We start from the raw sequence: 27651 nt of genomic DNA, 5'->3' as shown, positions 1-27651 counted from the left end.
GACAAAATAATACAGGCCAAATAACAACTTCAAATTACAAAAGGACAAAATACAGCAATGATTCAGTCCAGTTCTTTTGTTTTTTACACTTTAATGCCTCATTAGATTATTTCTAAGTTTGTTTAACATACTTTTGGAAAAGGATATGTCAATTGAAACTGACTGGTACATATTTTTATCGTCCTCAGAGAGATAAACAGATGTGAACCTGGCTGAATAAGAATTGGATGCATAAAAGAAACTTAACTGAGTACCACAAAGCATTTAGTCATATATTCTACCTTTTCTGTTTGTTACTCACCTGTTTGATGATATTAAAAAAAGTTAACAAGAATTCTCAACAGAGTATTAATTAATGAGAATTTATTTCATTTTATTTTAAATCACCCCTTCAACACACTAGCAACCTCAATCTTGTTCTCTGTCCAGACAGTAAAATAGATAAATGTTGCATGTTAGCTCTATTTATGGGACACAGAAGGAAAATAACACAGACATTAAACAGTTTAGGCTTTTTCAATAAATCTTCTCAGACTACTTCAAACATTGCATCAATTCTTTTCTATATGCTTCATTTTATTTCTTAAAATATTGCTGCATAAAATTTAACCTCACAAAATAGCATAAAAATACAGTTAATAAATTTATAATGGCTAATATATATGTATTTATTGTGTCTGCATGTGTGTATAAATGATTGATGATACTCATACTACCTTTAATATAAACTTGAAAATTTACATCATCACTTAAATTTCGTAACACATTCTACAGAAATAAAACTTTTGCTACAACTGAAAGCATATTTATGTTTGTTATAAAGAAATTTTAGGGCTAAAACATTAAGTTAAAGGATTCCATGACTTACAATAAAACATTAAAATAAGTCAAAATTATAAACACACACCCTCTCTCTCTAACAATGTTTAAGCCCACAAAATTACTTTACAGATAAACTTAAATGTGTTGTAGAATCCCCCCAAAATATGGTTAACTGTTGATATTATAAGACGCTAATATTAGTGAGAAAATTAACTATTCATGGAGGTAACCAATTATGACTCATATATCAATACAACTTTTAACAACTTGAAAATGAAGACATGTCAGGAGACCTATTCGCCAAAAGAAATGTGTATGTGTGTGTGTGTGTAGGACATAGGAACAGTGTGAAATGCTAAACACCTGACAGTAGTTAGTTTGATACAATCTCTAAAGAATATTCACCATGATAAAACGGTGCATGGAACATGTAACAGATCAACAGACTTTCCAATTAGAAAGAGAACCTGGGCACAATAGAAATTGGTACACAACTTATGCTCCCTAGATTAACACAAATGTTAAGACTAAACAGATGAAAATTAGGGAAATTGTCTGTAGTTTTATGGCAAGCTTTATGTAGCATCCAAAACCCTCTCTCTCTCTCTCTCTTAACAAATTCCCTACCATTGTTGACCACAATAGCAGCATTCATCCTCCCATAATAAAGATATAGTCACAGCCAGAAGTCCAAAGTTTAATACAACTTGGCAAGGCAGATATATACTAACAATATGCCTAGAATGCTGTGCCTTAGCTCTGATCAGGAAAATCTGGCTGGGGCCACACAACAATTACCATAATTCTAGAAACATCAACAAAAAAACAATATCGATAAACATTTCCAATACAGAAAACAAGTTAACTCAGAGGGAAAATCTGATAAAACAATACTCAAGTAAATATTATTTTCAATTATTTATTTATCAGTTTATAACAAGATACTGCCAAGTGAAACAATCGTGACATGAAATGTTTTAAAAGAAAATAGAAATAATAAAGTCTTAACTTAAAAGAAAATGAAAATAGTCTTAAAGAACTTAAAAGACAATCTATCATGTTATGTTATGTTTAGGAAATATTTTGAATTTCAGAAATGATAATGTAATATAGTTTATTATCACTTTTTTTAAAATTTAATAGATTGTTTAATATTAATCAGTTACTTTTCTAGTCTTATAGTAATATTAATAATGATTTTCCTTCTCTTAGACAAAAGTAATTATTAGAAAAAGAATGTACATTGGGTTAATCATTCCCAGCAATTCCCTGGTATTATTTTATCAAACTGAAGAATGAAAGACAAAGTCAATCCTGGATTTGAACTCAGAATTGTTGCAACACAAAACTTCAGAATGTAAAGCATTTAGTCAAGTGTGTTGTTACTTTTGCCACAAATTTTAAGAAGGATTTAGTCATTGAAATCAAGCCATGTACTTGACTGGCATCTATTTTATAGACCTTGGATGGATGACAGTAAAGTTGACTGGTAAGATTTGAACTCAGAACACAAAGTAATGTAACTAAATACTGCAATTTGGCCACTCCAATGCCCTTATAAAAATAATGTTTCTAGCACAGGGAGAGGGAATTTATTTAAATTGACCCAAGTACTTGACTGGTACTTTATTTTGTTGATCCCAGAAGAATGACAGGCAAAGCTGACCGTGGCAGAATTTGAACTCTGGCAGCAAAAAGCCTGAACAAACACTGTAAGGACTTTTGTTCAATGCTCCTTTGATTCTGTGAGCCAATCAGAAGGCAGTATTAAAAATAAATTTTGTAAGATCTTTCTAGTAATTGTTAGAGCTAAGTGACCATGTAAAGAAGATACAAGAACCAGATGTTATTGCAATAGAAACAAACAACCACTTCAACGTGAAAGGAAACAGACAAGATTTAGAAATATGTCAATTTGACAAATGAACTGAAAAACAATTAGGGACATATTAATTCCTTTAGTCACTGGAGTACTGAGAACAATACCATAAGCTGAGATCTAGATAGCAAGTTGCTTAAAACTTATCTTCTATTCTGCAAGAATCCTTCACAAAGCCCATTAAGTGTGAAAAGATTACTTATCACTAAATCTCAAATCATGATTCCACTGGCATGATCAATGTGGCCCCCAATAATAATAATAATTATATATATAAAGTCGCAATATTTATTCCAATTGCAATGAAGACAATTCAAAGAAAAAGCCTAAATCAATAAAAATATAATTAACTGACGGCAAACTCAAAATAGACAAAATATAATTGTGAAATGTTTTAAAATATGAAACAAACTCAGAAGATTGTAAAATGATATTAGTATAGCAGATAGAGTAAACAATGTGAAAAAATACCATATGTGCAATTAAAATTTATGAAATAAGAATTAAGCCACGCATGTAAATTAAAGAGACTATTGTAAAAGCAGAAACATGTTATCTCTAACCAACATTTTGATTTCATATTATATGTGTAAAATCTAATTCATTAAAGTCCTCTTCAATAACATCGCATTATTACCTCTTCTATAACATTGTGTAACATGTTCCATAAAACACATTTTTATAGCCTTTCCTATAACAGATGTTACTGTGATTAGTTCTATAATAATATTACTGCCTGCTCTATACCAAACTGTGCTATATTTTAATTTGTAATTACAATGTAATTTACTCTCTGTTCTACATGTAAGACTGCAGTAAGGTATGTTGTGTACGAAACTGTTCCTCAACTTGTTCTATAATAGACTGCATTATATCTTAAATTGTAATAGATTCTGTCTTGTTCTATACAAGACTATATCCTATAATTAATGCGACACTATTGCTTTGTATTGAATAACAGAACCTGTCATATCTAATCCTATATTATTATGTCCAATATATTCCCTAACATCTCAGCAAACAGTAACACTTCAGAGTTTTAAGATGCAACAATATCACTGGTACCAGAATTAACAGAGAAATCACAAAGCTTAAAAGTTGGTTGAGATTTACAAAGTTTATTGTTTGCTCAACAAAAAGTTAGGAATTGGTCATTCACCAAGACAGTATGGAAAACCAAAAGCATTTTTTTAACAGAGTAGTTTACTTGATGCTTTCAATTTTTTTGATTAATCATAATCCATCCTCGAGCTTTTTGATTATTTTGAACAATGAAAGATTTCAGGCTGACTCTCTCAAGTAATGCAAAGCTTTCTACGTTTGAAAATAAAATGAAACAGATTTACAACATACCTAAAATGCAATTAAGTACTTTTGAAATTCTGCAATGAAAATACTCTAAAACAACATTCAAGACACAAAATTCAAAAGGTGTCTCCAGAAATATAAATGTAATTAATGGTTCTAAACCAAAGATCGGTTAACAAGTACAACTAAAAATAACAACTAAAATTTTCTTCAAGTAAAGAATTTAACATTATAATTACCTCTTTCTTTGTTTTCATTTTTATGCCTTCAGCAAATAATGAAAGCAGACACAATCTGAAGAATCGGTCTATAAGAACAACTGGTGACAATAACTTGCAAAGCTCATTTGATTATGGTTCACCTTCAATGAGGCAACAATTAAAACTTTAGAGGAACAAACTAGAACATCACCAGAAAGAGATAAAAATAATTGGTATTGGTATAGAAGTAAACATGAAAGAAAACATTATCTTCTTTGTTCATATTAGTCGGAATGCATCACAGAGTTAGCTTGTATGATAGATGGCAAGGCATCATATCATGGAGAAATAATCATTTAGCTCTGCTAAATCATTATGTTCAACTGTCAAACAAATCCCAATAAACAATATATAATTTGAGACTCCCCCGATTCAGAGGAGCCTTTCTTTAAATTTCTTTTGAATGACTTTGCAAATTTCTTTGTTTTGGATCATTATTTTGTTATTTTTTTTCCAGGTTTTTCTAGATTTTTTTTTTTTGCAATGGGATGAAATAGAAAGGACAAAATAACTATTTTATCATCAAGCAATAGCAAAAGATTAAATAAATCAAGATGTTTGGCCAAACATAAAGAAGGTACAAACTTGAGCAGATGTTTAAAATGAAAAGTGAAAAAATAAAAATTGTCTTCTCCCATCTAAGTGTCCCTTCTCTAGATATCTATAGTAGCAATATCTGTTTAAATGAAATGAGAAAAGCATAGAAAAGAAATTAACTAAATATTAAACCAACTTTCATCCACTCACTCACTCACCAGGAGAAAATTACTTTTAAATATAAATGAGAGATGAAATAATTTGTTTATTATCTTTTGTATGGGGGAAGGGTCAAGGGTTTTGTTGTTCTTGTTGTCTTTGAAGTAAGCAAGAAATAAATCAAAAGAATTCTAAACAGAAAATGATAAGTCAATGGGTTTCTATTATTTTCATAAAATAAATATTTTTTTATATTTTCAGTAATTGTTTCTCCCTTCATTTCATTTAATAAATTTCAGATCTCCTGGGCACGATTCTAGTCACTACCCCCCTAGTGCTGTTTAGTAGAGTGGAACATTCTGAGAAGAAAACATTTTAAGTTTCTTTCATCTTTTGTTCTGTCAAACAGATAAATAGAATGGTAAATATATACACAGACACAAAAATCATTATGTTACATAAACTTCACATGCATAGGGGTAGGCTGTGTTTATTAATTGTAGCTGGTGTAGAGAGAAATGATTGCCATGTTTTTAAAACATCTTTCGGTGAACTGCTTTCACTCCTTCTTCATTGTACTCTCTCTTTGAAACCCACATCTTCTTAAAAGTATCCAATGATGCCAGGATTGAACCACTAAAATAATTTTTAAAAAAAAAAGAAAACAGTAAATAATTAACTCACAACAGTTTAAAAACATTACTACAAGAAAATTAATAAAAATAACATTATTAATATCCCAACAGTTACAGCTTTGCTATAAGTGCTATGATATAGCCACCAAATAATTATGATAGCCTTAAAGTGGCTGGCATTAAGAAAAACATCCATATATTAAAATAGAAACCATTCCAGAACAGATACTGAAGCACAGTGCAGTCCTCAAACCCATTGGAACCTGTCAATTATCCAACCAATGCCAGCATGGAATATTTAATGTCTACATTAAATAATGATGATGTATTTTACATTAAGGCTCCAGCAATAAAGAGTTTGTCCTTTTAGGCTCAAAGTTTGTATATAAGATAGGTTCCTTTGAACATGTAACATTCTCAATAGTGAAAGAAAATACATCTATATGCATTTATCTAAGAAATTTACAGTGAAATTGAATAACATTCATTTTAAACGTGTGAACAAAATCAATATGCAAACCATCACAGATATATGGATTTTTTTTTTTACAAGTGAACAAATAGGATGTATTGAAATTCATGGAATTTTACATATTGTATATCTTTCAAGTAAAAAAAGGAAAAGGTTATGTGAACTAGATGTATTGTTGCAAGAAGAAAGCTATAAACGGAATCACTCATAGAGATGTTGTTGTTCAGCACTTGATTTGTCAATTGAGTAGACTGGTGTTCCAATTGTGATCATCCCATTTTTTTGTATGCTAGAGATTACATTGTTCAATGTGACCTTCTTTTCTAAGACAATATAGTATATTTCATGGAATTTGGTTGCTATTTCTACTGAGTCATTTGATTGAATAGAAACTTCCTCATTGGCTCATTAAGAGACATTATAGATGTAGGTGGTTGCAGGATTAGAGTAGGTCATAGTGATACAGATGTGTGATAGTAAGTAGCAGTTACAGGTTGGTTATAATATGGACAGAGTAGAGGTAGGTTAGTAGGTTATGGTGTTATGGTGATAGTAAAGGATGACAGTCAGAGTGGTAGGTTATATCAATGTATGTGAAGGAAGTGGATGCAAGCTATAGTTGATACTTTAGACAAGTGTAAAGGTTAGATCAAGTGTAAACATGTATTATTTTAAGATAATGGTTAAAGTAGAGGAACATGATAGGCAGAGGATGAAAAAGGAAATTAACATGTGTTATTAACATGTGTAATAGTTGACAGCAGCCTCAGTGGAGATAGGTAGTTGTTGTCTGAATATATGAAGGTGACAAGGAGAGGTGTTGTGAACCTGTCAGGTATTAAAGGGAAGCCAATGAAGTATGTGGTGGTGGTGGTGTGGACTTGTAATGTTAGCTAATGGTAACAATTGTTATTAAGAAAGTCATAGAATAAGATAGTAAACAAAGGAAGAGACTAAATATATAAACAGATACAAAGAAAGAAAAATATGCTAAAATGTTTGTGAAACAAAAATAGCAACTAGAATAACTAATATCAAAGAAACTTACCCAATCCATGTGGAATACAGTCTCTCTTGGGGTGCAGATATCTAAAACAGAAAAAAATTATATATATATATGTTTGAAAATATTCATGTACCTGTCATTTTTCACTTCTTTTGGAAACAAATTACTAGTTTAAATTTAATTTAACTATATGATTAGTATCAGTTTAGTCTAGCTACTAGACTAGCCTTAATTAAGTTTAGACCATTTATATGACTAGTTCTATAATCATGCCCATAACTAGTTTCTTATGTTTTTTTGTAAAGGATCAATACAAAGCAAAACAGACTTAGAACAATATCTTTAACATAATTTTCTTCAACAGAATTTTTTGTGAAAAATTTTAATATTATGAACAAGAAAATAATCTCAACATACCCTAATTCTCAAATCTTTTGGTGCTAATTTCTTTACTTCTGTCAAAAGTCTGTCACCAAAGCCTGGGAAAATATGAAATTTAGGATTAAGAAGTGAAAATGCTCCACTTGATATATATTACTACACTTGTACATAAACATAAACACAAAGATAATACATATTAAAAAAAAAAAACGTCTTGATATGATGCATAAATCACTCAGTAACCTTTTTATACAATATATTTTCCATTTTTTCAAAGGTAGGGTGTGGTTCAAGAAAGATGTAACAGTTATTTTTTGCAAGTGAAGCAACTGGAGAGAGGTTAGATGTATTTATATATGGTAGTGTTGGTGGCTGTTATAATTCATGCGTCATAAGAGCAGCACCACTGAAAATATATTTCCTCATCATTTAGTCAGTTTATGTTAACGTAGCTCAGCAGACTTCATTTGCAGCACAATTATATTCTCAAAAGATGATTAACTACCAAACTAACGATTCTGCCAATTCACCTAAACAACAGCGGCAACTACCAAATTCACAATACCAGTACTGAAAGTAGGGATTTATGCTAACTAGTAACTGCTTACAGTTAGATAGCTGAACAGTTCTGTTTACGAGTTTCCTGACCATGAATACACCACAGTGCCAGTGACAGAGACAGAACTGCTAACTCTTCTGTTGATATTCCAATACTCACTCAACTCGGGTTATCAAAAGTGCTTTCTTTATTAACTTTATGCTCAAGTTTTTATTGCATCTGGGGAGAGTCATTCTGTTTTAATGTCTTATTAACACACTCATTGGTTCAATTTCCATTCATTTACTTAACTATTTTTTCTAAAATTTTCGTTGCTTCTTGCAACTTCTTTAATAGACGTTGATTCTATCAGTTATCGGAGCTGCGTTCTTTTTGTTTGTTTGTTTGTGTGCATGTGTGCTAAAAAACCATTGGTGTAATGTATATCAAGGTAGGTAACTCTAATTTCTTAACTGATAACAGCTGCCATATAAATTTCACAGTAATATGAAGATACAAGACCACAATTAAATCCACCTTTAAATAGATGAAAGGCAAAATTGAAACTGGCAGGATCTGAACTCAGAACATAAAAGTTCAAATCCTGCTGAGATCAACTATGCCTTTCATCCTAACATCTCAAGTTTGTTTGTTGTTGGGGGGGGGGGGGGGGGGGGTTAGAGGATGCCTATTAAAATTTTTGACTCTATGTGAATACTATTATTAGGGTAATGAGCTGGCAGAATCATTAGCATGAAGGACAAAATGCTTAGCTGCATTTCATCTCTCTCTACATTTTGAGTTCAAATTCCACCAAAGTCAACTTTGTCTTTCATCCTTTCGGGGTCAATAAAATAAGGACCAGTTAAACACTTATCTCCTCTCCGCAAATCACTGGCCTTATGCCATAATGTTAAACCATTATTCATATTATTGTAGAGGTGGATTGAGAGAACCAGTAATGCATCATAAAAATTACCTTGAAACATTTAATTAAGTCTTTTTATGTTCTGAGTTCAAATCCATCCTGGGTCAAAAAACAAAATACCAGCCAAGCACCAAGATCAATTTGTTCCTTCCCTGAAGTTATCTGATACTGTGCCAATATATGAAATCTTTGTTATTACATTTCATAGCTTATAAAATTAAAGTACTGGATCACATTACATTGAGGTATTGAGCTGAGTAAATCTCTGACTACTATATCCTTTGTGCTGTGTCCTTTGACAATACACATAACTTTATCTCAGTCTACTACAGAGGTTTCACTCCTAATTCATACATACATACATGAAGCATCAATAAAAAACCTTTGATACTATCTGCCACCATATTATCATTGCTAACCTCTCCACCTAAAATGATTCTTTTTGATACTAAGAATAAATAGGTCATAGTTTAATAATACCTTTGAACAATGTGGATCCCCCAGACAAAACAATATTTGAGTAAAGCACTTTTCTCAAGTCTAAATCGGATTTGCGTATCGAATAGACTAAACATTCATGAATTCCTTCACATTCCTCTCCAATTTGGTCAGGTTTAAACAACAACTCAGGAGCACGGAACCTCGCTGGACCAATCTGCAATGAAAAAGGAGAAAATAATACAAACAACTGAATTACATCAGTAAGCACAAGTGCTTTCCAACTGAGGAACTTCATTTTTAATGATTTGTTTATAGTTTTCAATTAAACCATTATTTACCACATTAACTCAAAATCATATCTGATATTGTCTTTGGTAGAGTTCAGGCACCACTGAAGATTTTTGTTTCTATATAGTATGATAAGGACAACCCAACCTAGAAGAGATATTCTTCTTCAGGAGTGTGATGTTGGTCGTGGTCAAATTTGTAACTCAGAAGTGTTAAGACTGGTCACTATGGTAGTGTAAAGCACTCATGACAGTGCCACATAAGCACCCGTGTGGTGCCATATAAAAGTGCCATGTGGTGTCATGTAAAAGCGTCACAAAAGCACATGTGTGGTGCCACATAAAAGCACCCATGTGATGCCACATAAAAGCACCCAGTACACTCCATAAAGTGGTTGGCATTAGGAAAGGCATCCAGCGATAGAAACCATGCCAAATCAGAATGGAGTCTGGTACAGCTTGCCAGTTCTGGTCAAACCATTCAACCCATGCTAGCATGGACAACAGATATTAAATGATGATGATGATGAAGCTTGATATTTTAAGTGATATGCAAGTTTATAATATTTATGCTTTTTGCAATGACATACAATAAGAAATGGAAACCAGGTAGCTAGCTTTATTTGCTTGAAGTTTACTTCCATAAACAGCTCACATCAACACAATCCCATTTTTAGAAAAACATCAAAACATCGTATAAGCTGTAAACCAAATTATCTTTTTTTTTCCTCACTTACTATCAAAATGAATAAAATGACTATGATTTTTACTCAATCACATGTTAATCTTTGTTAACCAGCTGCCCAGTTTAGGATAAGCCAAATAACTTTCAAAACTCTCTTCAAAGGAAGTCAATGTAGAACCTAACCTCTATAGTATTTCCATCAGGCAATGTGTAAGCAACCTTCTCTGTTTCAACACCTTCTTCTTTAGTTGGGTTTAAAGGAAGATAACATATTTTCTGAAAATAAGAATATACAAATGTAGCTTATTATTTATCACAAAAATATATATATTAATTATTATGTTTGAAATATCAAAGAAATTAATTATATTATGCTAATATTTAGTCAATACAGACCTATGGATTGTAATTTCTCACTGCACTACAAAACTTTAAATCAAAAATTCTAAACATATCTCATACAGAAATTTAGAATTTTTAAATTTATGCAGTTAAATGTTTCTAGGATAGGAGTTATTTTAAGCCTAATAAAACATGATGGAATTTGGCTGACAATATCAAATTGAAAATGTGAATGGGTTGGATATAAATTAAATACATACCTCTTTAATAGCTTTTACAACCTCAAGCTCCGCAGAGGTGTGAAAATCATAACCTTCCTTTTTAAGGAGAAGTCTTAAGTACCTAGTGACATCTCGTCCTGCTACATCAACTCGCATTATGCTATGAGGCATAGCAAAGCCCTCATAGATAGGTACAGCATGGGTGACACCATCTCCAGCATCCAGGACCAATCCTGTGGTACGTCCTGTGGCATATCTAAAAAGCAAAAACAAAAATAAAATAAGTCAAAAGTAATGAAAACAAAATGAATTTGAAAGAAGATTTTGCCTAACTTGCTAAATGTAATCACTAACAAATTCTTTACAATTTTGAAAATATAGTATTTCTTATCAACATTTTGGTCATCATGTAAAGTATTTAGAGTTAGTTAGCTAGGTCGAAATAATCACTCTCTCCAAGCTGTACCCAAGACAATAAAATGCACAATTTTATGGTGCTACTCCTTTGAGAGTGGTATGGTTATTTCTATTCTTTAAACTGTTTTAGAGAAAGAAAAGTAAGACATTTGAAAATGTATTCTGTCATGTGAGTTGCATAACTAAGACATTCTTAGCTACATTCAAATCACAATATGCAATCAAGTGACCTTTTTGTTTGACAGCCCAATACACAATAAGTAGCCATCTTAAAAATATGAACCATTTTTACACCAAAATCTCATGATTATACACTTCACAATAAAAAGGAGAAAATTCATGGTTAGAAACACTGATAGCAAATGTTTTCAATCAACTGTGTTATGGGTCTACTTAACAGAGCTGATCAAGGCTATCTACCCAATAGGAGTAAAATCAGTTTCATTTTTAATAGAGCAAAATTATATATAAATCATGTTCAAATTCAAATTTAATAAAGGCGTTTTTCTATAAAACAAATGCTAGAGACAGTCTCTGTCTTACATCATTGTTTCATGGTATCACAGACAGGATAGTTCTTACATTTTGTTTTTGAAGTAGGATACACTTAATAAAGAATAAATAAAAACTTGTCAGCCAAGCACACTCAAGTAACTTACACAGGTGCACAACACAATGATTGCAGTCATAAGAGTAGAAGCAGAAATAATTAAATTTTTAATCAGCAGTTCAGCACTATAACAACTGTACCTTGTGTTTACTATTTTCAATACTAGAATATGCATTAATTCATAAATAGTAATACTGTAATACATATTTATGAATTAATGAATCAGCTAAAAGAAAATTTATTGAAAAGCATTTTTTTTTTTTCTTGAATTGATTTCACCCTCTACTCAAAGGATAATCTAAAATTTTACAATAATTCATGCAATTTTTAAAAATCAAGATTTAATTATTCATTGCTTTTGACAAAGCATGTGATTAATCTTTGCTTGAGAACAGAAAGTTGAACTGGTCAAATATGTTACTGGTACTTATTTCACAGACCTAGATAGAATTTGAACTGAGAACTAAATAGAATGCAACTAAACAATGTAGTGTATTTAACACTAATATCGAATTTCTCCAGCATTTCTACTACTCTAAAATGTATCATTAAGAAACAAAATTAAGAAACGTACAAACTGAGAACAGCTTGCATGGAGATATATAGTGCTGGTACATTAAAAGTTTCAAAGAAAATTTCAGCAGCCTTCTCTCGGTTTCGACGAGGATTTAGTGGTGCCTCTGTCAATAAGACAGGGTGCTGTAAAAAATAAAAATAATCTTTTTTTAACCATTTGTAGCAAAAGATACATTTAATATGGACATCAGTGTTTAATTTTGAAAGAAGGATTTAAAGTTTAATTATATCAACTTACATCACAACATGCCCTAAGTTTCATTCTGCTGTGATATATTGAGAACCCAAAACATTTCAATGCTAAGACCTTATTCTTTTTGTCTAGTATAAATAGTACTTTTACAATTATCACAAAATATCCTTAAATATAAAAGACAGAATCAATGAACATATTGCAGAAATAAATAGAACGCTCTTAATAAATCTGTCTACCTCCTCTGCAAATGTCTGTAGTTGGTCTTTTGAATAGATATACTGCCAGATTCTTTCCATGTCATTCCAATCACGGATTATACCATGTTCCATAGGGTATTTAATGGTCAACAAACCTCTGTATTCCTGCAAAAAAAATAGTACACAAAAATTTAAAAAATAAAATAGGAATTAAAATAGAATCTAATCAAAATAAATTATTTATAAAGAAATTTTTTTAATATTTTTTCTCTACTTTTGCTTATGATTGAAATACTTAAGCAATAATTCAAACATTTTATTCCAATAATAATTGAGGGATTGAGTGATTGACCCCATGGGGGATTTATCTAAATATTACAACCTAACTCAAGCAACAGTGGAGAGCTTTGATATTAGTGATTCATAAATGGTATTCCACAGTACACAAATGTGTCACAAGAAGTATCTATGTGTGAAGTGGATGGTTATGGTTAGTTCACATTACTCCATAAGAAGATTAGGGTCAGTTTCCCTGGCTTTTATATTCCTCCCTGGGTAGGACGCCAATCTGTTACAAGATTAATCATTTTTAGCAGCTGCATGGACTGGAGCAATGTGAAATGAAGTGTTTTGCTCAAGAACATAATGCATCGCCTAGTCCAGGAATCAAAACCACAATCTTATGATCATTAGTCCAATACCCTAACCACTAAGCCAACTGCCTCTATGTGTGAAGTAGATATTTTCATAAAAAAGCATTTAGGCTTTATAAAATCCATATTAATACTGAACATCTTGAAAAACATGTTATTCATAATATTGATTGACAGAAGTGTAATTACTAAAACAAGGCATACGCTATATATCTTTTTCTAATTTTTAACTTTAAAACTTGAAGGAAGATTGTGTGATTCCTGTGTATGTACAGCTACGTTACATGACAGTGAAACATGGGCTTTGACTTGAAAAGGCTCGAAAGAAATGAATCTAGCATGCTCTGCTGGATGGGTATTGTCAGTGTGCACACACAACAGAGTGTAAATGATTTAAGAAGACAACTGGGTATAAGAAGCATCAGATGTCGTGTGCAAGTGAAAAGACTGTGCTGGTTTGGCCACATGATTCATACGGATGAAGACAGCTGTTTAAAGAAGAGCCACTCTCAATTGTGGAAGGGGTAGACCCAGGAAGATGTGAGACAAAATGGTGAGAAAGGATCTTCAGATGCTGGGCCTCACCAAGGAAATATTAAGAGACCAGGAGTTGTGGCAATTTACTGTACTTGAAAAGATGTGCCAAGCTAAGTGAAATTGCAATCATCCATACAGCAGGCATGTCTTTTGCAGGTGCCAGTGCCACATAAAATGCACATGTGCCAGTACATAGAAAGCACCCAGCACACTCTGTAAAGTGGTTGGTGTTAGAAAGGGTAAGCAGCCATAGAAACCATGCCAAAACAGACAACTGGAGTCTGGACAGCTCCCTAGCTGGGCAACTTCTGTCAAACCATCCAATCTATGCCATGGAAAAGACATTAAATGATGTTATGCAAAATCAGTATTTTTTTTTATATTTCATCTCCAGTGTGACAGTAATTATTCATATTTAATTTCTAGTACACCAACAATACTGAAAACCACTGCTATATGGTCGCTCAACCTACTAAAAATAACAGTCAATTTATTAAACCACACCCTACCACCTTAAAAATAGAAAGACATATAGGTTTGTTTGTTCATAAAGTACTGTAACTTTTAGTATCTCTAAAGACTTTATCTTCAAATAGTGATTCAAAGGAGTGGTTTGACACTGAATTCCAAGCTCATGAAAACAGTTGAATTCATCAATACAAGTTAAGGAAACACTTTTCTTAATTATACAGTGCTCCTACAGGCTAAAACTATGACTACACCAATCATCCCATGAGTATTTTTTTGTCTATCCCACCTTAAAGTACAGTAGTTTCAGATTCTATGATGTTCATCAATACCAGAGAATAAGTTAAGGAAGATATGATAGAAGTAAGATTTAAATATGGCAGGAAAAATAGACACTGCCATTGGGTAAAAATTTGTCACATAGGACAAATCTCATCAGTGACAAATACCAAATGATGAACGGTACTTTTTATTTTGTTATTAGTTAGTTCAATATCATTATCTTACGATTCTTAAATACAGCCAGGTGGCTTATACTAGTTACAATTAAGTGTGATTATTATTAGCTAGCATGGAAGACTGATGTTAAACGACAACGATGATGATGATGACACACAATGCCAATGATATTATACAAACCATCTATCATTCAGCAAAACCAGTTGCAGCTTTCACAATGGAAAACAAAAAAACAAATTTAGAGTGCAAAATGGCAATACAATCACACAGAAGACAATGAAAATATCAAGACCAAAGTAAATTACAAACCTCTGCTTCCGGTCCCAGGAAAGTTTCACCCTCCAAAGCTCCTGCCATAACTCGGACATGTTTTGGCCGTCCTATACTGTTAAGAAAAGAACAGAAAATGTCTAATGATAAATTCATATTAAAAACTTTTATATAACATTTCGTATTTTGCTCTAACACTAATATAACCAGAATTGATTTCAATTATCACCTTGATCTGGTTATTTTTGTCTTAGGTTAGCCCTGATTAAGTCAACTTATGGCACATATAGTTATTGTTGTTAACCCTAGGTCAGTACTGGCTGAACAGACCTATGGTATGTCAATTGAACAAGTAAATGCCACAGATTCAGTGCTCCAGATATACAATGCTTCCACCTAATTGATAGTCATACAGTATACTCTAATATGCAGTAATGGTGGTTATTGTTTACTTCAGATCAGCCCACAATGAGTAAACTTATATTCAAAAGTGTTCCAGCTGTGACCATCCAGTCATTATTATTGTTTCAAGAGTAATATATCGATAACAACATTATTCAATATCCAATGCGTCCTTCCATTTTCTAAGCATTGATTTGTGCGAGATTTGGATGCTATTTTTAGAAGTGCAAGTAGCCACTAAGAGGATCTCTCGATGAATGGGCTACTGTGTTGCAATAGGGATATGTTGTATTTTCCCTACCCATTCTGTTCCTGTATGATGAATATTCTGGTGGTCACCACAACAAGGATGGCAAAGTGGATTTAACTGTAGCATGACAATTCCTGATACTCAGCCCTTATTTTTATGATGTTATTTAAGCTGCTGTTGATTTCTTTGTGTTTGTTTAGACTGAGTGAAAGAAATAGTTTTTAAAATGCTATTGAGATAGTGATAAACATATATCATGGATTTAGGAAATGAAAAGGACAATGAAAGTTAGAGTTCACTGCAGTACTAAAGTGTACCTCATATTTGCCATGGTGAAGTTTCAAGTAATTTAGTTACATAGTGGAGTTGATTTGTGATGTACAGTATTTTCTGTTTATTTGCAGTTTGTTGTGTTGAGATTCAAAGACCAGGTAGAAATGATATAACCCAAGATGGGTTTAGTGTTTGTACTATAGTGGTGTTGTTTCATTGTGTTGGCCAAATAAGGTGGCTATGTACAATTAGAGAGGGGGAAAGAGGCAGTGTGTGTATCCCCACATCCTTTGCTTTCTTTATTATGTCAATATTATGTTGCGTTAATGTGAAAGTATTACAGCTTATTCCAAGTACTTTTGTCTTTGTATTTTTGATAATAAGGCAAAGTTGATAAGGTATTGGACTACTTGCTCATTACAAGCAATTCAAATCTGCTCTAAGTGTTACATAAGGTTTCTGGATAGAACACTTTAAACTACATTGCCTCAGTCAATTCAACTATCAAGAATACTTGAAATATCTAGGAATGTTACTTGAGATAGACCAAAGATTATGCAGAAGATTTATTTCTTACTCATTTCTCAAGCATTGGACCTTAAAAAAAATCATAGGACTTAGGTGATATTTACATTTTTATACATGACATGTCAGTCTTTTGTAAGTTTACCTGGATTCATCATCATCATCAAGCACAACAATTTACTTACATTACCTTCCTTGGAAGATGAAAGTTGCTGACAGGAAGAGCATCAGGTCATAGAAAATCTGCCTCAACAAGTTTCATCTGGCCCAAGCAAACATGGAAAAGTAGGATGTTAAAACAATGAGGATGTGTGTCTTTGTCTCTACAGGTTTTCACATTGAACTATGTTTATGTACAACATAAACAGAAAGTTCAGCAAATCAACACTTGAATGTGCAAAGACATGAATAAAATACTTTACTTGAAAACGAGCAAGGGTTGGTGTCATGAAGGGAATTCAGACACAGAACAACTCATTCTCTTCAACCCATGCCAGCATGGGAAAAGTAAATGTAAATATGATGGCATAGATGATGATGGTAAAAACACCCTTCAGTCACGGTTGTTTGTGGAAGACCAGTAGTTGCCCTCTCCATACCAAGGGAAAGGCAAAGGCTGATATAGTTTGGCACTAGTGACATCGCAACCCATTTCTACAGCTGAGTGAACTAGAGCAACAAGAAATAATGTATCTTGCTCAAGAACACAACACACTGACTGGTCCAGGAATCAAACTTACAACTTTATGATTGCAAGCCCAATGCTCTAACCACTGAGCCATGTACCAGATGTAAAACTAACAAGCAGCAGCAGCAATATTTTTTAACATTTATGTTGCATGCTAGGATAATTTGGATGATTTGACATACACACACAACCACCTACACACACACACACATATATATAACAGAGAGAGAGAGAGAGAGAGAGAGAGAGTATGTGTGTGTGTGGAATATGTTATGAGAAATATATAAAAAGTTAACGCTTTTGATAGCAATCACCTAACACTACAAATGATCCCAGGTTACCAGCCCACTCCAGACAATCCACATGAAACAATTCATTGCAAAAGAAATTGTTCTACATGAATGATAATATGAGATATTGGGTGGTAAAAATTTCATCAAAGTTTTATATAACTATTTTTTAAGTTGTAATCCAAACACCACCTAAGAGGGAACATCTATGAGGTCAGCCTGCAATAAACAGCAGCCAAATATACCTCAAAACCACAACTGATTGATGAGAATATTTGTTTTTGATTTAAGGTTTGCTTAACAACTGACAAGAAAATGAATAAAAGCTAATTATTTTACTAAACCTTTCTGAATTAATTGAAATACATTGGTAATCTATTATTGTTAGATATAAGATCATGAAGTTGTTAAACTATAGAGTCATAGGGAAATATATTATGGATAAATTTTGTCACATTAGTAGGTACAGAAAAAGTAAATGTAAAATGATATAGCATTATACATAGTGCTTGATCTAGAAACTTAATAAAAACTAAAGCATTAATTAGTAATAAGAACTAAGGTATTAATTAGAGATCAAGATAGTGACAATGAAATAAATGTCAATCTCCTGACTAAACCATTAAAAGATATACACACACTTCAACCTTCTCCATTGCCTTCCCACCCCAATCAAGTTCCAGTGCTCACCTTGTAATCAAACTTAATGCAATACTGGTTTCTTAAACAGCTATAAGGATTAACAAGGAAGGGGAGAAATAAGCTGTTACGCTGTCCAAGCCTCTAATAATAACACTATCATAAGCCAGGAATTGAAACTACGGCAGGGACTTGATTGACCAGCAGCTTACCTCTACTCCATGCTGCATGGATTAATAATTTAATAAGAAGTTGCAAGATCAGTTCCCTTTAATTCTGTAAAACAGATAAAATCATTTTTAGAACCAGACATGTTTTTTAAGTGTTTATCTAGACTACTTGCGGTTATTGGAACGGGTGTCTTCATTTCTTGAGCTAAAGTATTAGCATTTTCCATTTTTCGATGATGATTAGTATCTGTAACTAATCACCTTACACTGTTAAGTCACTGATAAAAAAGAAAACTAGCCAAGGCCATACAGAATATATCTTGCACAGAAAACCTAAAACTCCTCCCAAAGATTTGAACTTCATAGTCCATCAGCTTATCCACTCAGCTTTGGTTAAATTTGTTTAATTTGAATTTGGCTAATTAATGTATAAATTACATTATAATATAAAATGCTAAAAAGAAATCACTGCTACAACTCATTACTTCTTTGAAACTTGATTATAGTACTAGAATGTATTTTAAAGTTCAGTTACATATGAAAGATTTACATGAGGCATAGGCATGGTTCAGGTTCAGTTCCACTGTGTGGCACCTTGAGCAACTGTCTTCTACTATAAGGCCAAGAGTGGATTTGGAAAAGTGAAAGAGACCCATCATGTTTTTATAAGTATGTGTGTGTATATGTGTGTGTCTTTGTATTCATGTCTGTCTGCCCACCAGTTGAGAAGCAGTTTTGGTTTATTTACATCCCCATAATTTAGCAGTTTGCAAAGGAGACAAAGTAAGTATCAGAGTTAGAAGCAAGTACTGGGGGTCGTTGTTCAAAACTGGGGCAGAGTCCTCATCATCATCATTGATGATGATGATGATGATGATGATGATGATTCTGCCCCAAAGTTAGTCAATTATTTCAACTACAGTACTTGGTTGGTATATACTTTATTTATCTCAGAAGGATAAAAAGAATAACAATAATGATAATGAGAATAAAAAAATAAAACAATATTCTAAATTGATCAGTTTTAAGTTTGTTTTTTTGAAAAAGAAAGATAAAACACTTACAAATTTGGGAAATTATATTTTGGAATTTGGTCCCCAGCAAATCCAGCTTTGATTACCCCAGACCCCTGAAAAAAAAAATTATCTTTAAAGTTTACATTTTTCATTTCTAAATAAACTCATCATCTGAAAATAAAATCAATTCAGTTAGTTGGCATGAATCTGAAGAACATGGTTTTCAAATTAATATGGTTTTAAATTAATACCAATCCCCAAAACATCATTTAGCATGGCAATAGTTTCAAAGGTTTATGTGGAAAAACCATCCAGTTGTATTTTCAAACATCAAATTAGTTATGTTATAATAAATGTGATGTGAATCTTATGCTTCCATGTAGTGATCATATTGCTTCACTTCATCTAAATATAATACATAATCTAACCTCAGTAAGTACAGATGAGAGAAAGACAGACAATAGAAGTTCTAGTATTAGGAAGAAAGAAAATGCTAATCTTGGATGATAAATTTGAAGTTATTGAAAGACATGACACTGAAGCAAAAAAACACCAAGGCTTGAAAATGAATGAATGAAGCAACAACGTAAACAATTATAAGAAAAAAAAGATGACTATAAGGAAAAGGGTAAAGCTATATCAGCTTCAGATGTCCAAACAGGAAATAAAAGAAGTATCATGACTGTAATGAAATCTATTTTGTCTTAGCAAATTGAAGATTACAACCAAAACAAATGCCACTAATCATAACTATTAAAATAAAAGGAGATTCAAGTGGAAACTGAAGAAATTTTTACTGTTAATATTTTAAAGTAAGTGAAGCTGCAAATGAGATAAAAATGCAGAAGACAAATTATCCAGTTGATTTGATAAAATAATATATATATAGTGTAGTATATTGCCACTTAAGTGTGGCTGACCCCTAGGGGTGGATGTTACTGTTGCTTTTAGCCCCAGGAGGACATCTCCTCCAGCTGACCAATATCCAATAAAGAATTTTGCCAATATCACCAACCTCAAGACTTCAATTGATAATGCTTGTGAATAGAGAGATATATCTCAAGACTTACGAATAACTAATTTCATCAGTAATTTCACTTTATTTCCTGAAAAAAAAAGGTACCACAATTTGTGTAGCTTAAATTTAAAATCTAACATTAGTCAAAAAATTATGAACAAGTTATAAGCTATAAAGATTTATTCAATGATTAAAATGAGACAAAAAAGCCTTGTGTTCAAATTTAAGTAATATCATGGTCTTTCTTCAGGTTAGATATAAGCACTGAAATCACAACTTTTTTTTATTGTTTGTGCCTTAAGCTTCATGGAAATGTTTGACTTACCATAAGCACTCAACCCATCTGAGCATTGTTATAAACCCAAACTGGAATATCTAAGTTTAAAAGGTTTTAATCAACTAAAAATACAGTAATCTACAATACAAACAAAGATTGTTAAATTGTAAGCAAAACTAAACTTCAATGCAATAACAGTTTTATGCAGCAAGTTGTTAGTCTAACTAAAAACTAACACTGAACATGTGCTGTAAACAGAACAGAACTTTGCATAGTTGCACTGCAGGAAAATAACAGCAATCGAGACAATCAAAGTCACATTTTTCCCCCTAAAAAAAAACAATTAATTAACAAAATGCAAAATACAAACATAACCATGAGCCAATCACAACAACGTAATAATGAAACATTTCATGAGCGTAACACATCATCAATCATAAATTTAACCTATCGGGAACTTCTTTTGTTCTGGATGAACACCAGTGCAAAATAGTTTGAGGTTCTGGTTCTTGAGCTGGTGTAGGTGGGTCAGAATCAATCATGGTATCTGAAAACCACAACAGTGTTCATGCACTTGAGAATCAGTGTCAGCAACATCAGTTTGATCCTTACTTAACTGATACTCCTCAGTCATTTTGCCAGTAGGAGCTAAATCTTTAATCTTTAATGGACACAGTACTTTCACATCCATCTTGCTACTGCACCCTCCCGTGGTTAGGGTTAATTTGTACCAATTGGGCTTCATCTACTAATAGATCATACTTATTGCATACATGTCGTTTAACAAACACTTTGTCAGGTCCTTGCATTAACCAAGTAGGAACAGAAACACCACACATAGAACATCTGGGAAATTTAAAGAATCTCTCATGCAGGGTTTCATTAGTTGCTGTGCATAATAATGAACGTTGCGAATGTAAAACTTCTGGAAGCACGACTTCCCATTGAGAAACTGGTAAATTTCTGCTACGTAAGGCCAATTTAATGGAATTGCATATTACTCCATTATACCTTTCACATTGAGCATTTCCACGAGGATTGTACACAGCAGAATGAGTAATCGCTATACCCTTATCATACAGAAATTGTTTAAGTTCTTTAGATACAAAAACATTTAGCATTATCACTATGAATAACAGCAGGAAATCCAAAAAGATTAAACAAAACCTTCCAATTACTAATAACGGAATGAGCACTACTATCAGTATATGGAAAAATAGATGAAAAACGTGAATACTCATCCACAACAGTTAAAAAATAATGGTTATTTAACATTGAAAGTAGGAGTCAAAAGGCTGGGATTATAATTTTAAAACTATCATATGGGTAAATCCAAATTAATTCGAGAGAAGAGGAAGATTGAATATTAGAAACAACTGACAGAGTGCCTACATGCTATAAAAATCTGACACCAAACAAAAAGTGTGAATACATGAAAACTTTTCACAAAACATATTAAAGAGCTAAAAAAAAAAATACAAAGTATTAGTTTGTTATTGATTATCTATACAGTGTTAACACAGAATAAGTTTTACTTCCAAAAAAAAATCTATAATTTATATAACTATCAGTTTAACTGATGTAACTGTTTATGCCCTACAATCACCTGAATACAGAGCCATCACTGAGTACATAGTGTTAGCTGTTATTAAAGATTTCACCTTGCAAAATAAGTTCTTAGGAACCAGAAAATTACAGAAAACATGTCACAAAAAAAATCTAAATCAATGATAATAAAAACTGATTAGTTTAACAGAATTTTTCAGAAATTTCTACATTGAGATTTTGATAGAAAACTTTATTCATAATCCTCATATTGTGTTCTTCTTCTAAATATTGTAGTTAAAGTACCTATAGTATTTAGAAGCCAAACACAGTGTGGGGGGCATGTACAATGAAATGATTTTAAAAACAAATTCATGTTACTAATTCATTCATCAATAAGGTTAACTATTGTTATCAAAAGAATTAACATTTTCAGAAAGTGTTACAATTTTAAAATTATAATTTTAAAAAAGAGAAATATATTGATTCTTTGACAATCATGCAACTAAAAGATCAATTTCTATTGATTACAAACATTTTTAAAAACTTGACAGCTCATGTTTTGCTTGGTTTTAAAGTATGACATTAACACCTGGTACCCAAATGATGTCCATAATAAATTTATTAACTATCATGTAACTAGGTAAAAGCTATTGGAATGTGTAATTGCTCACATTCAAGCTTCTCTTTTTCACCACATACATACGTATATATATATATATATATATATATATATATATATATATATATATATATATAAGTCATTGATAAATTACACTAAAGATGCCTTTGTTACAGCAATTATTAGATTGTCATTTCAAATCACACCAATTTTGTCACTACGAAAGAATATTTCTCACATTTGAATGAAAAGATCTCAGAAAAGACTAGTAGCTAGGGTTCCTGGCTTTCACCAAGGCAGACAAGTTCAATTCCAAGTATGGAAACTGTTTTCTTTTGATGGAAGTGCCCTACTAGTTGGAATAGTAAAGGTATAAATAAACTTAACCCCATAAAACAAGTCTGATCAATCTGAAGAAAATATGATTTTATAACAATGCATGTTGCATGATTGCGTGATATCTGCATACAGTGAAACACAAACATTGAATGCAGAAGATTTGTAGCACCTCAAGAAAAATAAGACAAACATCTTTCCTTTCCTTTCCTTCTTTGGACACAAAACCCTGCTTGCGAAGACCTATTGAGGCAAGTGAAATCGAAATCGAACCAAATTCGACGACTAGCACCCATGCCAACCTTCCTTCATTGGACATTAAGCTCAGCTTGCGAAGACCTGTTGGGGCAAGTAAGATCGAAGCTGAACCAAATCCGATGACTGGCACCCGAGCCAGCGGTGCACTAACAGCACCATCCGAGCGGGATCACTGCCAAAGCAGCGGTGGCACATAAAAAGCACCATTTGAGTGTGATCGTTTCCAGCTTCGCCTTACTGGCACTTGTGCCGGTGGCATGTGAACAAAACACTGGACTGACTCCTGTGCAGGTGGCACGTAAAAAACACCATTTGAGTGTGATCGTTTCCAGCTTCGCCTTACTGGCACTTGTGCCGGTGGCATGTGAACAAAACACTGGACTGACTCCTGTGCAGGTGGCACGTACAAAACACCATTTGAGCGTGGCCGTTGCCAGTACCACCAAACTGGCCCTCGTGTCGGTGGCACGTAAAAAGCACGCACTACACTCTTGGAGTGGTTGGCGTAAGGAAGGGCAGAAACTCAGCTGTAGAAACTCTGCCAGATCAGATTGGAGTCCGGTGTAGCCATCTGGTTCGCCAGTCCCCAGTCAAATCGTTAAATGTTGATGTTTACTGGATATATGATGTTGAGTTAGCTGAAAGATAAACCCCAAATTGAGAAAGCAACTGAGCATTAAACACATCAGCCAATAAATAAATGAAAGATGGCTATCTTGATATAAACATGTAATATGAATAGAGAATGACCCCTAGGTGTCAGTAGAAGATACTCATGGTAGAGGATGATCAATTGACGATATGAAATGAAGATACTGGACTTCATCCAAAAAAATGGAAGGACATTAAAATAATGGTGGTAATAAATTTTGTGTATCTGAGCAATGTTATCTTTGAGCAATATATGTGATATGAATAAAATTATTACTTCTGAGAAAGTTACATTAATAGTATTATTGTAGACAATGTGTTATTTTTGTTACCTGTGTACAATATGTATAATATCACATAATTTGATACCACTGAAAACTGAATGCAATACTTTGCTTTATAACTCTCAGTAATGCATATGATATAGCTGTAATGCATATAGTGTCATTGTATTTAAAGTAGTGTTATTTAATACTGCACATTAAATCTATTCTACCTATGCTAAGATTGATAAGGATGATGATGAGACAGTATTTATAGCATTTGAGCAATACATATAGGAAAAAAACACTGGAATATGTATGTTCTGAGAGCCGTGATAGTTCGCAAATAATGCTGTAAGATTCTGAGCTCAGCATTAGAAGCAAATAACTCATCATTCATACAGCCCTGAGCGGCCAACAAAGGTGATCTCTGTCACATGGGGGTATCTATTTACAGTAAGATGAACTTAATCATAATGAGGGGCAATCAGCCTTGCGACAAAATACATAGCGCTGACTCTTACAGCTTGGCCAGTAGCCATTCCAATCAATAAATAACTAATACTTTTGCCAAAACTCGAAATCTTCTGTCGAAATTAAAGGTTATGTTGACCCCGAGAAGATTCGAATATGGAAGTGTTTAATGCCAAACTGGATACTGATTATCTGGGTTATAATTTGTATAACACACTGGAATTTGATTCAATCTCAGTGACCAGATGAGGCTTAACTCACCTAATAATCGTAGCAAGGAGTTTACAATAAAAACGTTGCATAAAATAATTAAAATACTAAAATTTTTGTTTCATTGAAAAATGTTTTGAGATTCGAAGGGAGATAATTACTAGATAAATTTCGTTAAGTGATTGGTTTTATTTGATTTAATGATTATTTCAGTGTTTTCGTACTTTCCAGAGTACTTTCTTCGCTGATTACGGTAAAACACAGGACAGAACATATTGTCAAATTTAGATACGTCTCTTTACGTTCTAATTTCCAATCCCCGATATCGAATCAGCTTTTTATGCTTCCATAATCGATAAAAGAACTAAACTAATCGATAAAAGAACTAAACAAAAGCGGGGTCAAGTTGATCAATAATGACCCTCCCTCCGAGTATGTAAAACCAGGGTTAATGTAAGAAATCATATTGCTCCATTTCTATCATTTTAAATATAAGATATGCATCAAAGTTATTACTAACATTAATAATCTTTTGGACTGAATTGACTTCATATTCCATTAAAAACTGCTATAAATGAATTTTTAGACGGTAATAATTTCAAGTAAGTCTAGAAAATCACTTAGAAATATAGCTAAGTATTCCAAAAATGATGAAAAAAATCGTAAGAATGAAAATCGAAGGAAAACAGAAATTTAACTGATTTAAGAGAATAGTTTTAAAAATTATTGATATATATATATATATATATATATATATATATATATATATATATATATATATATAATGTGTGTGTGAATTGAAAACAGGATTGTCAATTTAGCAAGTGACGTTGTGACATTTGTTGAAAGTGTGGGTGGACGAGGTAAATGACTAAATGATGGTTGTCAATCTGTACATAAAGAGTAAAACCTGTTTCGGCATTTACAAATTTAAGGCAATAAAAGGGCTAATTTAGCGATACTGATTTACAGGACATCTTAGCAGCTGCACTAAGTTTTATAAGATACCAGATGGGTGTGTCATCTAGAATTTCGTTATCTTTTTAAGATAATAATATTCGGCAAGTTGGATAAAAAAAAATTAAGTAAAATAAAAAATAAAAACAAAAAATATATCCATATTTATATATAAATTTTTGTAAGGCTGGGTACAATTGAAGTAGTGGTGAGAGTAATGGAGATAACGGAAGTTGCAGTCAGTGCTAGATGACTTATAATTTAGTCGTACTTATATCAAAAGTTCCCTGACTACAGACAATTATTTTTTCCATTTTTAAATAATTGGAAATCTTAAAATTATTGTCGGATATTAGATCAATCTTTCTATGAGTTAAAATAGATAATATTCCAATTGATCGTAAGAATAATTAGCTAAGAAGCTGATAATAGTACAAAAAGATGAGTCATAGAGACAACATTTGACGGAACATCCCAAATGATCACAGTTAGACAGAAATATTTAAGTTAAATATATAAACATGTAACATTGCCACTATCTCTTTTTGTCATTAATTGCAATACTTACGTTGTCAATAACAACAGGCTGGTTAGCTATAACATCGTATGATTCCATTCAGTATCAGAATCTCTTTGCACATCTACCAACTAACCGTATGTGTTCCGCTAGGTTCGCTGGGAAGGTGTTAAGTATGTCATTAAGAAAATATTTAAATTAATGAAACTAGTATAAGCTTCTAAATATTATAGAATATTTTTTTAGCTTACAAAAGTATGTGTAACTGAATTATTTTAAATGAAAAAAAAAAATTTATTTGTAAAATTTCTGCGGTCTATTTGTCATGGATGTGCAACGTGAAATAACAAGGGACGTAACTCGTGATACTAGCTGGTTTAATAGGAGTTATTTATTTATTTATTCAAGACAACACGTTAAAAAAGTGGAATGCAAGAATAAGCGCGAAGAAGTACCATAACCCATTGTTTTGTGAAATAAGGCACCAACTGATGGCTTTTTGCTCGTGTAGTGCATCTTGTACAGATTGGCCTATTGGAACACATATCTTTGATCTGTACGCACAGCTGGGTTGGAAGACAACTCTACAAAACTAACAAATACGTGTCAATTACGCAATGACGCTCGCCACTGCTCCAACGTTAAACTACAAGAACAACAAAACCTCCACGTGGTCGCTCGACCTGCTAGAAATAGCAACCTAATTTCCCTCAAATCACACACCACTTTTTTAGAAAAGGATATGTGGAATAATGTTATTCTAGATTCCCTGCACCTAGGAAAAGACGATATTGTAACTCTTGAAGTGCTTTGATCATACGTCTGCTCTGTTTGTGCTAATCTTAGGCTACTTAATGACAGCAATGTGCTGCTATAGGAGCGTATTATTTCTAGCTCGAGCGGATGAAAATAACCACCAAATCTCATTTAAAATACACCCTACTGTCTTAAAAATGAACTTATTGCCTGAAAATGTCGCAATGGTC

The 27651-nt window shown here is 32.5% G+C and overlaps 1 protein-coding gene across 1 annotated transcript; it reads right to left on the bottom strand.

Moving 5' to 3' along the window:
• Positions 1-343: 343 nt before the first annotated feature.
• LOC106869795 (alpha-centractin) lies at positions 344-26808 on the bottom strand. The gene is made up of 11 exons (XM_014915659.3): positions 26717-26808; positions 19586-19650; positions 15324-15399; positions 12937-13062; positions 12503-12627; positions 10941-11157; positions 10522-10614; positions 9406-9580; positions 7496-7557; positions 7121-7161; positions 344-5601 (listed from the first exon to the last, which is right to left on the bottom strand). Exons 1-11 carry the CDS (start codon positions 26762-26764, stop codon positions 5499-5501), a joined length of 1131 nt encoding a protein of 376 aa, XP_014771145.1. The 5' UTR covers positions 26765-26808; the 3' UTR covers positions 344-5498.
• Positions 26809-27651: the final 843 nt, after the last annotated feature.

This window comes from Octopus bimaculoides, chromosome 2 (genome assembly GCF_046866305.1).
Source record: "Octopus bimaculoides isolate indiv1 chromosome 2, ASM4686630v1, whole genome shotgun sequence".
NCBI lineage: Eukaryota > Metazoa > Mollusca > Cephalopoda > Octopoda > Octopodidae > Octopus > Octopus bimaculoides.
Note: the sequence above shows the minus strand (reverse complement) of the source record. Positions and strands in the feature narration are given on the sequence as shown.

Excerpts from the sequence above, each read along its gene's own strand:
- LOC106869795 (XM_014915659.3), bottom strand. The coding sequence starts at position 26,764 with ATGGAATCATACGATGTTATAGCTAACCAGCCTGTTGTTATTGACAAC. Across the intron at positions 11,158-12,502 it reads ATGCAAGCTGTTCTCAGTTT|ATATGCCACAGGACGTACCA; the intron begins GTACGTTTCTTA and ends TTTGCTTTTTAG. Across the intron at positions 7,162-7,495 it reads CAAAAGATTTGAGAATTAGG|ATATCTGCACCCCAAGAGAG; the intron begins GTATGTTGAGAT and ends TTTCTGTTTTAG.